The sequence below is a fragment of the Erinaceus europaeus genome, chromosome 7, assembly GCF_950295315.1.
Source record: "Erinaceus europaeus chromosome 7, mEriEur2.1, whole genome shotgun sequence".
Lineage (NCBI taxonomy): Eukaryota > Metazoa > Chordata > Mammalia > Eulipotyphla > Erinaceidae > Erinaceus > Erinaceus europaeus.
The window spans coordinates 71,537,727-71,550,338 of NC_080168.1; the positions used below are offsets into that span (position 1 = coordinate 71,537,727).

Below are 12,612 nucleotides of genomic sequence, written 5' to 3' on the forward strand. Positions count from 1 at the left end.
AGAAGGCAATCAAGAATGCTTTCCTCATGGCAGATCAGGGAGAATACTGCTGTCTCATTCAGAAGCCTGGCTGGGTTCCAGTACTTTCCTTCAGGCATTGCTGTAGCCCTTCACCCTTTTGAATTGGGCCATAACTTTCACTGTCTGAGGACTCACCCTGCAGGGTGGTCACTGGGCACTGAGGTGCCTGTGCTTCTCTTGCATTATCATGTGCCCACTGTCTTCCAGCCAGGAGCTTGGGGGCCACCTCCTGTTCCCCTCCTGACCACTAGTGTTGGATTCCCCATAGCCAACTTCTGATCCTGCCTCTTAGACGAATTCTGGGTCAGTGTTTGCCTTTGGATTTCTTTTGGTGTTTTGGATTCTAGGGTTGGGAAGACAGCAGAGTGGTTCTGCAAAGGACTCTCCTGCTTGAGGCTCTGAGGTCCCAGGCTTATTGCCCAGCACCACCATCAGCTAAAGCTGAGCAGTGCTCTGGTTTAAAAAAATCAAATGAATTTAGAGTCTTTCTAAATAATGATTCTGATCAGTACTCCCATTTAAGACCTTTCTATATTCTCTGCTTCTCTGCTCTCAGCTCTCAGGAACGTCTGTAGGGTTGTTTCTCACTCCAGAACCATTTATGTCATCTTGCTGTGGGACAACGCACACTCTGTTGTGGTAGTTTGTCTATTAGTTTGAGTCTCTGCTCAGGTTTGAGCTTCTTGAGGGCAGGACCCAGCCAGTCTGATGTCTACAGTGTTGTCATTCACTTCAGTTCTGGGTGCAAAGAAATTGTGGTAGTTGGTACCACCATTTAAAAAATAAAGTTGAATAAAGCTCTCTGGTTGAGCTATTATGTTACAATGCACAAGGATCTGGATCCAAGTCCCCAGCCCCTACCTGCAGAGGGAAAGTTTTGCAAGTGGTGAAGCAGTGTTGCAGGTGTCTCTCTCTCTCTATCTCCCCCTTAACTTTCGATTTTTCTCTGTATCTATCAGATAAATAAATTAAAAAATATATATTTTAAAGTTTATTCTGGGCCAGGAGGTGATTTATGCAGTGGAGTGTGTGCCCTGGATTCAAATCTTAGTATGATGTGTAGTATGGGGTCACTTCTTTCTCAGCACCATGGAGAGCTCTATAGATGGTATAGTAGTGCTATATTTTCTCTCTCTCTCTCTCTTTCTCTCTCTCTCTCCCTCCCTTTCTAACTCCCTCCCTGTCAACTCAGTCACTACCTCTCTAACAAATAAAGAATGAAAAAATTGGGCAGGCAGGGGGGCACCTCAGTGCTAGTATCACATGTGTGTGAGGCCTAGGATTCATTCCCTGGTGCCACATCATTAAAGAGACCGCCTACATTCTCTATATAAAATACACACCAATTTTGAGACTATTAAATAAGTAAACTTTTTTTTATCACTAGTGTTTCCCTGGTGCTTCATGCCTGCACAATTTTTTTGCTCCTATTTAATTTTTTATTAATAAAATGGAAAGATTGACAAGACCATAGGATAAGAGGGATTCAGTTCCAGACAGCTCCCACCACCAGAACTCTGTATCCCATCCCCTCCTTTGAAAGCTTTCCTATTCTTTATCCTTCTTGGAGTATGGACCCAGGCTCACTGTGGGGTATAGAAGGTGGAAGGTCTGCCTTCTGTAATTGCTTCCCTGTTAAACATGGGTGTTGATAGGTTGTTCCATACTCCCAGCCCATCTCTCTCTCTCTCTCTCTAGTGGGGCAGGCCTCTGGGGAGATGGGGCTCCAGGGCACATTGGTGGGGTCATCTGCCCAGGGTAGTCCAGTTGGCATCATGGCAGCATCTGGAACCTGGTGGCAGAATAATGAAGCTGGCTCCATCAGTTTTATAGGAGTTCTTGTTGGCGCATACACCCTCTTTCTTAACTTAAAAAAATCTGGTAGCTGGTAGAGTGCACTCATGGTCATGCTTGGATACCGAGGTTTGAGTCATAAGCCACCACATGGAAACACCTGCAGGGCGGTAACTTTATGAGTGATGGCACAGATAAGGGGTCTCTCTCCTCTCTTTCTTGGTCTCTCAGCCTCTCACCCTCTATCTAGAGAAAAGGAGAAAATGGCCACCAGGAGTGATGGAGCTGTGCAAGCACTGAGTCTCAGAAATAACCCTGGTGGCAAAAAGCAAAACAAAACAAAACAAAAAAAACAAATAAAAACCTGGGTGGCATGAATTTGCCCAGCCACTTGTCTCTTTAGGGTTGTTTCTCTTTTAAAAAAACACAACTTCCAGGACCTGCGGAAGGATCCCAGTGTGAGCCCCCAGCTCCCCACTTGCAGGGGAGTCACGTCACAAGCGGTGAAGCAGGTCTGTAGGTGTCTGTCTTTCTCTCCCCTTCTCCGTCTTCTCCTCCTCTCTCCATTTCTCTCTCTCCTATCTAACAAAAATAACCATAATAATAAAACAACAAGGGAAACAAAAGAGAATAAATAAATAAATAAATTTAAAAAACACACAACTTCCCCACCTGCAGGGGAGTTGCTTCACAGGCAGTGAAGCAGGTCTGCAGGTATCTCTTTCTCTCCCCCTCTGTCTTCCCCTCCTCTCTCCATTTCTCTCTGTCCTATCCAACAACGAGATCAATATCAACAACAATAACTACAACAATAAAAAACAAGGGCAACATAAGGGAATGAATAAATAAATATAAAAAAACAAACACAGCTGTTGTGGTACTAGCTGGGGGAAACTGGTGAGCTGAGTAGGCCAAAGATTGGGCTTCAGTACACAGGCACACAAACGACCAGTGTCACAAACCAATGCCTGTAGTAGTTATCTTTCTATTTTTTTCTCCATTAAAATAAAGTTTTTTTTTTAAAGTTATCAATTTCATGAGAGAGATACATACATGCAGAGGGACCAGAGCACTGCTCAGCTCTGGTTTATGGTGGTGCTGGGGACTGAACTTTGGACCTTAGATCCTCAGGTATGAAAGTCATTTTAACCATTATACTATCTCCCTGGCACTGTGGCTGTCTTTCTAAATGTGCCTTTTGAAAATGGGAAGTAAATCCAGGGATTCTGGCCTGAGCTCTCTGTGGTGCTTGCTGGGCTAGCTTCTCAAGCGGGAGGCAGACAACCAGGGACTCATGGCTGAGCTGGGAACGCAGTTCAATCTTTATTGAGCGGGAATGCAGTGCAATCTATCTAAACTATTCATTAGAAAATCCTGTCCTTTATATCTCCTGAGGCGGAAGTGTCAGGTCAGAAGAGGAAGTACATAGGATAGGGGGTGGGGAGAAGGAAAAAGAGCATGTGCTCTGAAGTATCATGTTTGCATCTAACCAGTGGGGGATTAAACCAATGCCCTGTAGGCAGGGCAGGTCTCAGGTAAAGCAGTGATTATGTAAATAGACCACAGCATTAAGCAATGCAAGCGAACCTAATGTGATGATCAAAACAGAAGGGGTCTTAGAAGCAGAATTAGAAGCAGACCAACAGTGGTAATGGTACATATAGGACCATGCTCACAGCCCTGCTCCTCTTGACTGGTGCTGCCTAGGACCCTCAGATCTTTTGTGTGGGACAGCTCATATTTAAGGCCCTCGGGGTAGCCAGGCTTGTTCCCTGGTGCCTGAAAAAGAGCCACTGCTTGGTGGCTTTCTGAATGTTTCCTAGGCCACAGGGTTATGTGTGAGCTGCCTGAAGGGGCTGCAGTAGATAAGGTGTTGGACTCATAAGCATGAGGTCCTGGGTTCAATTCCTAGTCTCGCATATGCCATAGTGATGCTCTGCTTCTCTCTGGTGCTACCTCTTTCTCTCCCATTAATAAGTAGATAAATCTTAGGAAAAAATATATTTTGCCTCCAGGGTTATTGCTGGGGCCCAGTGCCTATACTATAATCTGCTGCTCCTGGAGGCCATTTTTCCCATTTTGTTGCCCTTGTTGTTGTCATTACTGTTATTGTTGCCATTGCTGTTGTTGCTTTTGGATTAGACAGAGAGAAATTGAGAGATGAGGGGAAGATAGAGAGAGAAGATAGACACCCGCAGACCTACTTCACCGCTTGTGAAGTGACCCCGCTGCAAGTGGAAGCTGGGGGGCTCGAACCGGGATTCTTTTTTTTTGTGTGTGTGTGTTTGTGTGTCTCAAGTTTATTGTACAAACAAACAGCACAGAAGGACACCAGCCACACTGTCCTCACACTGCCCTCTGTGCATCTTTGGGGCCTGGGCGCCTTTGGCAGCTGGAGCTGGAGCTGGGGCTGGGGCTGGAGCTGGAGCTGGAGCTGGAGCTGGAGCTGGAGCTGGAGTAGCCGGAATGGCTGGAGCTGCGGTTGGAGCCTGGGCCTTGCCTTGGCCTTGGCCTGAGCCTGAGCCTGCGCCTGAGCCTGAGCCTGAGCCTGAGCCTGAGCCTGAGCCTTGTCTTTTCACCTGAAACCCCTGGCCATGTAGGCGCAAACATGTTTCTCAAGCCTGGGGCGGGCGATGAAGGCCAGTTGCTTGAGCTTGCGGCTGCTGCCCTTTGGGATGTTGGTCTTGGCCTGCTTGGGCTTTGCCAGGGCCTTCACAACCTCGACCTATGTGCTCATGGCTTTGGTATTAGTGGCCTGCATCTTCTTCAGACCCTTCTTATTGTATTTCTTGGCAAATTGCATGTTCCTCAGGAACTTGGGGTCCACCCCTTCAGAGATTCGTATCTTTGCAATCAAGGTTTCTTGATGCCATTTCTGTGCCATTTCTGGGACTGGTTGTGCATGGTGTGGTTCTTGGACTTGGCCATGTCTGCACTGAAGGCTACAGCCTGCTCCAAGCTCTGGAACCGGAAGTCAAACCGGGTTTCTTATACCAGTAAAGCATACGACAGCAGCACTTAAAACTTTTATTTTATTTTACCTTTTTTTGCCACCAGGGTTATTGCTGAGACTTGATGCCTATGATTCCACTGCTCCAGGTGGTCATTTTTTCTTTTTGTTATAGAGAAATTAAGAAGGGAAGTGAAACAGAGAGAAGGAGAGGTACCTGCAGCACTGCTTCACCACATGTGAAGCTTCCCACTGCAGGTGGGGACTGGGACCTTGAATCTGGCTTCTTGTGCATGGCGATATGTGCTTTTTACTGGATGAGCAATGTTCTGGCCTTTGTGTTTATAAATTCTTTCACTTTGGGATGCAAATGGTATGACTAATTTTTTTCATGGAGAGAGTATCACGGTACAGATTGATATTGGCTTGGTGGTACTATTCCCTTTGAAAACACGATACTATTTTCTCAGAGTGAACGAGAGAGTCTAAAACTATAGCAATGAAAGTTCCTACAATGCAGTGGGGGCTCAAAGCTGGGTCACACACATGGCAAAGCAGTGCACTATTCAGGTGAGGAAATTCACTGGCCCAGTTGAACCCAATTCTAAACTAATGATTTGAATGTTTCAAGATTTATTTATTTATTTATTTATGTATGTGAGAGAGAGTAGCAGAGAATCCCTCTGGCATATAGGTTTCAGGTTCGAGTCTCCAACCACCTGTAGTGGGGAAGCTTCACAGGTGGTGGAGCCAGGCTGAGATGTCTTTCTCTGTTTTTCTCTCTCCTTTACCTCTTGCTTTTTCTGTTCCTATCTGTGACTGAAAGGAAAAGGGAAGAAGAGAGAGTGCATATGTGTGCGCCTGGAGCTATGCCAAACCCTTTGAGGTCCCAGTGTAACAAGAAAGCAAAACAGAAACACAATGGTGTGTGTCCTTGTAACTGTGTCTTGGACTGTGTGTGTTTGTGTGAGGTGTGGATTTGGCTGTGAGTGAGGGTCTAGTCCTCCGTCCCCCTGGAGTATCCAGCTCGTGAGTTGTTGTGATTGAGCAGGCTTTCTGTCACTGTCACCATTGCCCCCAAATAAGACACTAAAACTTATAAGTGATTGACTTAAAAAAAATCAGTGAGCATTTGATCCCTGGCACCACAAGCCAGAGCTGAGCAGTTCTCTGGTTTAAAAGAAATCAGCAAGGGTGAAAAGTTAGGGGTACTTGACTAGTCGGGGGGTACATTAAGACTGGCGGGGCGAGAGGGAAGTATGTGTGAGGTCTGGTGTGTCTGGTCTGTGGGATAATTTGGCCTGGCTCTGCCAAGGTGACTGCAGGTGGCTTGAAATTCAAGAATTCTTCTCTCTTCAGGATGGTTCCCCATGCAGGCACTATCTTCCCATGTGCTGGCAGTGGATTTGAACCCCAACCTGACAGCACGGTGACACGAAGCCCCAGTGAATAGTGATCAGACTCCTCTTTTCCACTAGGGTATTCAGCTCCTCTATAAAGAGCAAAGATGTAAACTTAAGGCTTGGCATGGATGGGTCATTGCAGCTCTGCCCCCCCTTTCCACCTTTGAACACAGATTCCTATGAAAAAAAGCAGCAATGGAGGCAGGAGAGACAGCATAATAGTTCTACAAAAGACTCTCATGCCTGAGGCTCCTAGGCCCCAGGTTCAATCCCCAGTACCACCCTAAATCAGAACTAAGCAGTGCTTTCTCTGTTCTGTCACTCTCTGTATCTTTCTCTGTACCACTCATTAAAGAACAAATAATTAAAACATTAAGAAACAAAAACAGCAGGAGTCGGGCGGTAGCGCAGTGGGTTAAGCGCACATGGCGCAAAGTGAAAGGACTGGCATAAGGATCCCGTTTCGAGCCCCCGGCTCCCCACCTGCAGGGGAGTTGCTTCACAGGCAGTGAAGCAGGTCTGCAGGTGTCTGTCTTTCTCTCCTGCTCTCTGTCTTCCCCTCTTCTCTACATTTCTCTCTGTCCTATCCAACAATGACGACATCAGTAACAACAATAACTACAACAATAAAACAACAAGGGCAACAAAAGGGAATAAATAAATACTTTAAAATAAAAAAATGAAAGAAACAAAAACAGCAGCAGTGGCAGCAAAGCTTCCATAGACACACCGACCCTGAGCCCCTTCCATCAGCTCTGAGGTTTGGGTTTCTGTGTGCTCAAGTTCAAGTTTCCCTGCCTCCCGGATAATCAGCCGATCTGCAGAAAGGCTAGAGTTCCAGGAGTCAGCCGGCCGGCAGGTGCACAAGGAGGCCATTCAGGGGGATGCCTGTGTTCCCTCCAACACCACCTGCAGCCTTTTCTGGGCCTCTGGCTTGGTGCCTGGCTCCACTTAAACTCAACCCTGCTTGCTCACCTGCAGACAGAGCTGGGCCAGGGACACTCCGTGCACTGATGGGGCCGGCAGGTCCTCTAACTCACTCCCGTCCTGATAAGGCAGCTCGTACAAAGGGCTTCACAGTTCTTAAGTGACTCTCTCTCAGAGCAGTGCAGACATGGCTCTTTGTTTTCAATCAACCTTCCAAAACCCTGTGTATATTCACTATTATTAATTTTTTATAAAAATAAAAGCTGGTTCAAGTCCAGCCCCCACTGTGTTAGAAGTAGCTTCAGTGCTGTGGTTTCTCTCTCTGCCTCTCTCTCTAAAACAAACAAATAAAGGGGCCAGTTGGTGTTGCACCAACATCACATACTCAGGGACCCAGGTTCAAGTCCCCGGCCCCACCTACTGGCAGAAGGAAGCTTCACAGACAGTGGAGCAGGCTGCAGGTGTCTCTCTCTCTCTCTCTCTCTCTCTCTCTCTCTCTCTCTCTCCCTTGCTTTGCTCCCTCCCTCCATGAGTGATCTCTGGAGTGACCTGCCTGATGGCACAAGGAGGGGGGCTTTGCTGGCCTTTTCAGCAGTTTCTCCATCACCACTGAGCTGAGGTGGCTCAGCGTCCTCCCCCTGACACCCTCTCCTTCGATCTTCCACCCACCCTGACTCACTCCCTGGGTGAGGGTACACCCCTGAGCCCTGGGGAGGTGGCTCACTCTGACTGTGCTAGTGGCTCTCTTTTCAGCCTGGTTATCAGCAGCATTCAGTCCTCATCTCCTTTCCTTTCCTGTGCCCTCACCTCCCCAGTCTCAGTCCTTTTAGAGTTTTCGACACAAAGCTCTCTTTCAAAAGGGTTTATAGTAAGAAGTGGGTTTCCCAGAAACCTTTGGAGTATTCATGGATGGAGCATGTTTATGCATTTTGGAGGATAAGATTTCCCTTTGGGGTCCAGTGGTGTCCCCCCCAGTTGAGCACATGTTACCATGTTTGAGGACCTTTGTTCAAGCCCCCAGCCCTCACCTGCAGTGGGGAAGCTTTACAGATAGTGGAGCAGGACTGCAGGTCTCTCTCCTCTTCCTCTATTTTTCTATTGCAGGGGAAAAAAAAAAGAAAAAAGGGAAGGCCATCAGGGTTGGTGGAATTGTGCAGGTAGTGCACAACTCCACCAGTGATAACCCTGGTGGAACAGAAAAGAGAAAAGAAAAGAGAAACGAAGGGTCAAGTGGGGGAACACCCAGCTGAGTGCACACATGTGACCATACACAAGGATCCATGTTCAAGCCCTTGGTCCCCACCTGTAGGGAGGAAGCTTCACGAGCAGTGAAACAGTGCAGCGGGTGTCTGTCTCCCCCTACTTTCTCTCCCCATTCCCTCTCAATTTCTCTCTGGTCTGTGAAATAAGAGAGTAAAAATAAAAGAAAGAAAAATAACGGGAGAGGTGAGAGACATTGGGCAGCTGTCTGCCAGGCCAGGTATGGGGATGGAAGCAGTAAAGTGTAGGCATGTGTTTTTCAGGAGTGCGTCCCTGAGAACCTGGAGCTGAAGCAGAAGCTGTTTGCCCAGCTGGATGGGTTGGTGGATGACAGCGTGGTGCTCAGCAGCTCCAGCTCCTGCCTGCTGCCCTCTAAGCTGTTCACTGGGCTGGCCCACGTGCAGCAGTGTCTCGTGGCGCACCCGGTAAGTGTCCCCTGAATCCCACCCCCTCCACGGAGCTCCCCCTGCTGGTTGGCAGCAAGGCTCTGCAGCCACCAAGCTGTCATTTCCACCTGCCCTTTTGCTGTGTCACCTCCATTGCCCATGCAAACTTGTGACCCACTGGCATCTAGTCTGTTTTCAGAATTGCACCAAACCAGTTTTTATTGTACTGACTAAATTTGGCTACCAGCATTGGCACTGGGGCTAGGGGCCTCACAGCTCCTCTGCCCTTAGTGGGTCATTTATTTTTCCTTGAGACAGAGAGATAGAGAGGGAAAGAGCAAGAGAGACACCTACAGAATTTCTCCACAACTTGGAAACTCTCAAACCCGGACTACCAAGTGAGCCACCTGTCTGCACCCATTTGATTTTTTTAATCTTAATTTATTTATTGGGTAGAGACAGCCAGAAATTGAGAGGGAAGGGGGTGATAGAGAGGGAGAGAAACAGAGAGACACCTGCAACACTGCTTCACCACTCATGAAACTTTCCCCCTGTAGGAGAGGACCGGGGCTCAAACCTGGATCCTTGCACACTGTGATATGTGCACTCAACTTGGTGCGCCACCACCTGGCCCTTCCCATTTGATTTTTTAAAAAATTTTATTTATTTAATGATAGACAGACACACAGAGACTAGAGTAGCACTTCTATATATGGGCTGCTGGACATCAAACTGAAACCTCACACATACACATCCTGTGCTCTGCCCACTGAACCACCTCCATATCAGACATTCTAGAACAACTATTTATTTATTTATGTATGTATTTAGTATTTCCACCAGAGCACTGCTCACCTCTAGCTGACTGTGGTGTGGGAGACTGAACCTGGGATTGGAGAGCCTCAGGCATGAGAGTCTATTTGTGTAACCATTATGCCATCTCTCCCACCCCACCCATTTTTTAAAGGGTTTCTTTGTCAATAAGAGAGACCATCCACTCTGGCAATGCAATGCCAGGGATCAATCTTGGGACTTTATGCTTAAGAGTCTAATGCCTTATCCACGTCTACCTCCCAGGACCATCCAAAAATCTTTCACCTCAGAGTTCCTTGGCTCATGTATGTGCAACTGGTGCACAGAAATCTAGAATGACCAATACTCGTAGCCTTTCCCACTCATGCCCTCCTGACTAACTAAGGAGAGAGACTACTCAGTGAATGATTCCACCACCAAGTAGCACTGCATTCAGAAGAATGTCTACACAATGGCCTAGGAGGTGGTACAATGGAGAAAACCTTGGAGCCTCTAGCAAGAGGTCCTGAGCATGATCCACACCATCACATGTTCATGTGATGCTCTGGTTCTCTCTTTCTCCTTTCTTTTTTTCTCATAAAGAAATAAGTATTTCTTAGTTTTAACTGAAATGTTAAAATGTATATATGGAGTAGGACTTTGTAGATGAGTTGAATGGACCGTGTTTGCTGAGCACAGTTCAGAGGTGGGTGGGTTTGTTAAAATGCAGATTCCAGGTGCCCTCACAAGATTCTGGCTCAATAGGTTTGACATTACAGCTCTTTTTTCCCACACCCTTCCCTTCCACCCACCAGGGTGATTACTGTTATTAGCATTAATCATTTTGACAATTAACTCATTGGGGCTTCACTGCTCTAGGATGACTTTTTCAGATAGAAAGAGACGGAGGTAAAGAGTGAAACCATAGCACAAGGCTTTCTTCAATACGTCACACACATGGTAAAACAGTGCGCTATCCAGGTGAGCTGTTTTGCTAGCCCTCACATCATGGTAATAAATGGAGCAGACTCACTGGGAGAGTAGTGTGAGGTGTGTTAGATAGTGTGTTCTAAGTTGGCATGCTAACTAGTCTATTCTCTGTCTATATGTAGAATATATCTCTATCTCTGTCTCTATCTCACCTCTATATCTATCAAGATTCGAGTCCAGGTGTGAGGACCAAGTCAGAGAGCAGACTGCAGGAGCCCTTGGAGGGCCCTGTGGTGCTGATGTAACTGTGACTTGGGGCACCCAGGGTGGGGTGCTGACTCAACTCAGGGTACAGGGAATGGCAGGCTAGCCTGCTGGAGCTGAGCCACAGGGAGCACACACCCAGGTTCAGAGAGAGTCCTGAAGTAGCCCTGAGGCAGGGGACTTAGCATGAGAGTGAGTCTTTAGTCCCCAGGCCAGGGTGAGCCTGCACTGTATCTGAGGCCAACCGTCTTTGTCCAGCACTGACTGGAGCTGATAGCTTTGCTGAAATCCACTTTGGGGAGTAGCAGGAGGTGTTGGAGGGTGGGCAAGCATGGACTCTGGAGAATTAAGAGTTTCTCTGAAAGCCTGGGCCTGCCGGGGCTCTGGGCAGAGACATCCTCCTGGAGAGTCATGTGGGCTCTTCACGGAAATGGACAGGGTTGTAGGGTGGGAGGGCAGAGTTCCCAGTGGGTGAGTCCTGGAGTTGAAAGCAGGGGCCGTTCTGAGCATGAGCCATTTAAAGGGGAGGTGAGCTGTCCTTTGTTGAGGAGAGGGAGGGCTGGCTCAGTGTCCATAGCCTTGCTCTGGTTTTCCTCAGACTCAAGTCTGATGGGAAGTGAGGAGAACAATGATACAGTCTGGTAACTCCTAGGACACAGGAGAGGGGTCAGGTGGTGACTTACCTGGTAGAGCCTAATAGGAGTCTTAGAAATATGACTATCTACTAAATGGGTATTGTTGCCTGACTGCTTGCAGTTTCTAGCCAGTTATTTTTCTGCCTAGGTGGGGAAAAAAAAACCCAAAAACCAAAAAACCAACTGTCATTGTTCAGAAGAGATCTTCAAGTTTTTTGATAAGCCTTTCATTATGTGGCACTGGGTATTGAACCCAGGGCTGAGCACCTGAACAGTGCTACCAAATGGCCTGTATGGATTTTGTTTTTCCACTCTATTTCCTTGAAAGAGACAGACATACAAAGAGAGAGAGAAAGAGAGAGAGATAGAGAGATACCACAGCCCTGCTCCACTATCCATGGGGCCTCCCTTGGTGCTGTCCATGTTGCTGAGAGAAGAGAGAGAGATACTACAACACTCTTCTCCCATCAAGTCCACTGGTGCCATCTGTGGTGCTCCGGTGTGGACCCAGGGCCTATAAAGCACAGGAAGATGTGTGCTCTACTGGTTGAACTGTCTCATTCTTTTGACCATGTCCTCTCCATTATAAACTACCCAATGGGTGTGACCACACCTAACTCTCTCTATAGCCACACCCAGCTCTGTGACTTCACTGGAAAATGCCTGTTAAACAATGGCATTCCTTTCCCTCCTGCCCTGTCAGTCCTGCCCCCTTGATTTGCTGACTCAAAGATATAGAGTACAGGGCCATCCAGTCCAGACCTGGTCTTAAAACTTAACTTCTCATTACTTTTATGCATTTGTATGCTAATGAAGTTCTGAGGCATGAACTCAGGGTCTCATACATGTTACGTTCAGTATCTACTAGGCAGTCTCCCTGGCCCAGTATCTCCATAGTTTTTATTTAAGGGTGGGGCTGGCCAGCAGGTGGCTCACCCAGTAGTGTGCACACATTACTGTGTGTGAATACTGGGTTTGAGACTCAGCCTACCACATGGAAATGTCTGCAGAGGGGATGCTTCTTGAGAAGTGGAACAGTGCTGTGGTCTCTCTCCTTCTCCTTCCCTCTCTCTGTCTCCCTCTCTGTTTCTCTCTGCCTTTTACCCTCTATCTAGAGGAAAGAAAAGGAAAGAAAAGTCACTGGGAGTGGTGGAGTCATGTAGGTATTGAGCCCCAGCAATAGCTCTGGTGGGAAGTAAAATAAAATAAGAGAAAGGAAGAGGGAAGAGAGACCACAGACAAGAGACACC

At 47.4% G+C, this 12,612-nt stretch overlaps 1 protein-coding gene and 1 pseudogene across 3 annotated transcripts in view; one reads left to right on the forward strand and one right to left on the reverse strand.

Annotated features, from left to right (window-relative positions):
* Window positions 1-12,612, forward strand: part of CRYL1 (crystallin lambda 1) — a 107,932-nt gene that overhangs the window by 63,887 nt on the left and 31,433 nt on the right. For all 3 annotated transcript variants that reach the window (XM_016191000.2, XM_016190998.2, XM_060194750.1), the window contains exon 4: window positions 8,619-8,780. In XM_016191000.2, coding sequence (XP_016046486.1) covers window positions 8,619-8,780 — 162 coding nt within the window. The remainder of the gene's footprint in view (window positions 1-8,618; window positions 8,781-12,612) is intronic.
* On the reverse strand, window positions 4,334-4,788 carry LOC103119218 (large ribosomal subunit protein eL29-like; annotated as a pseudogene).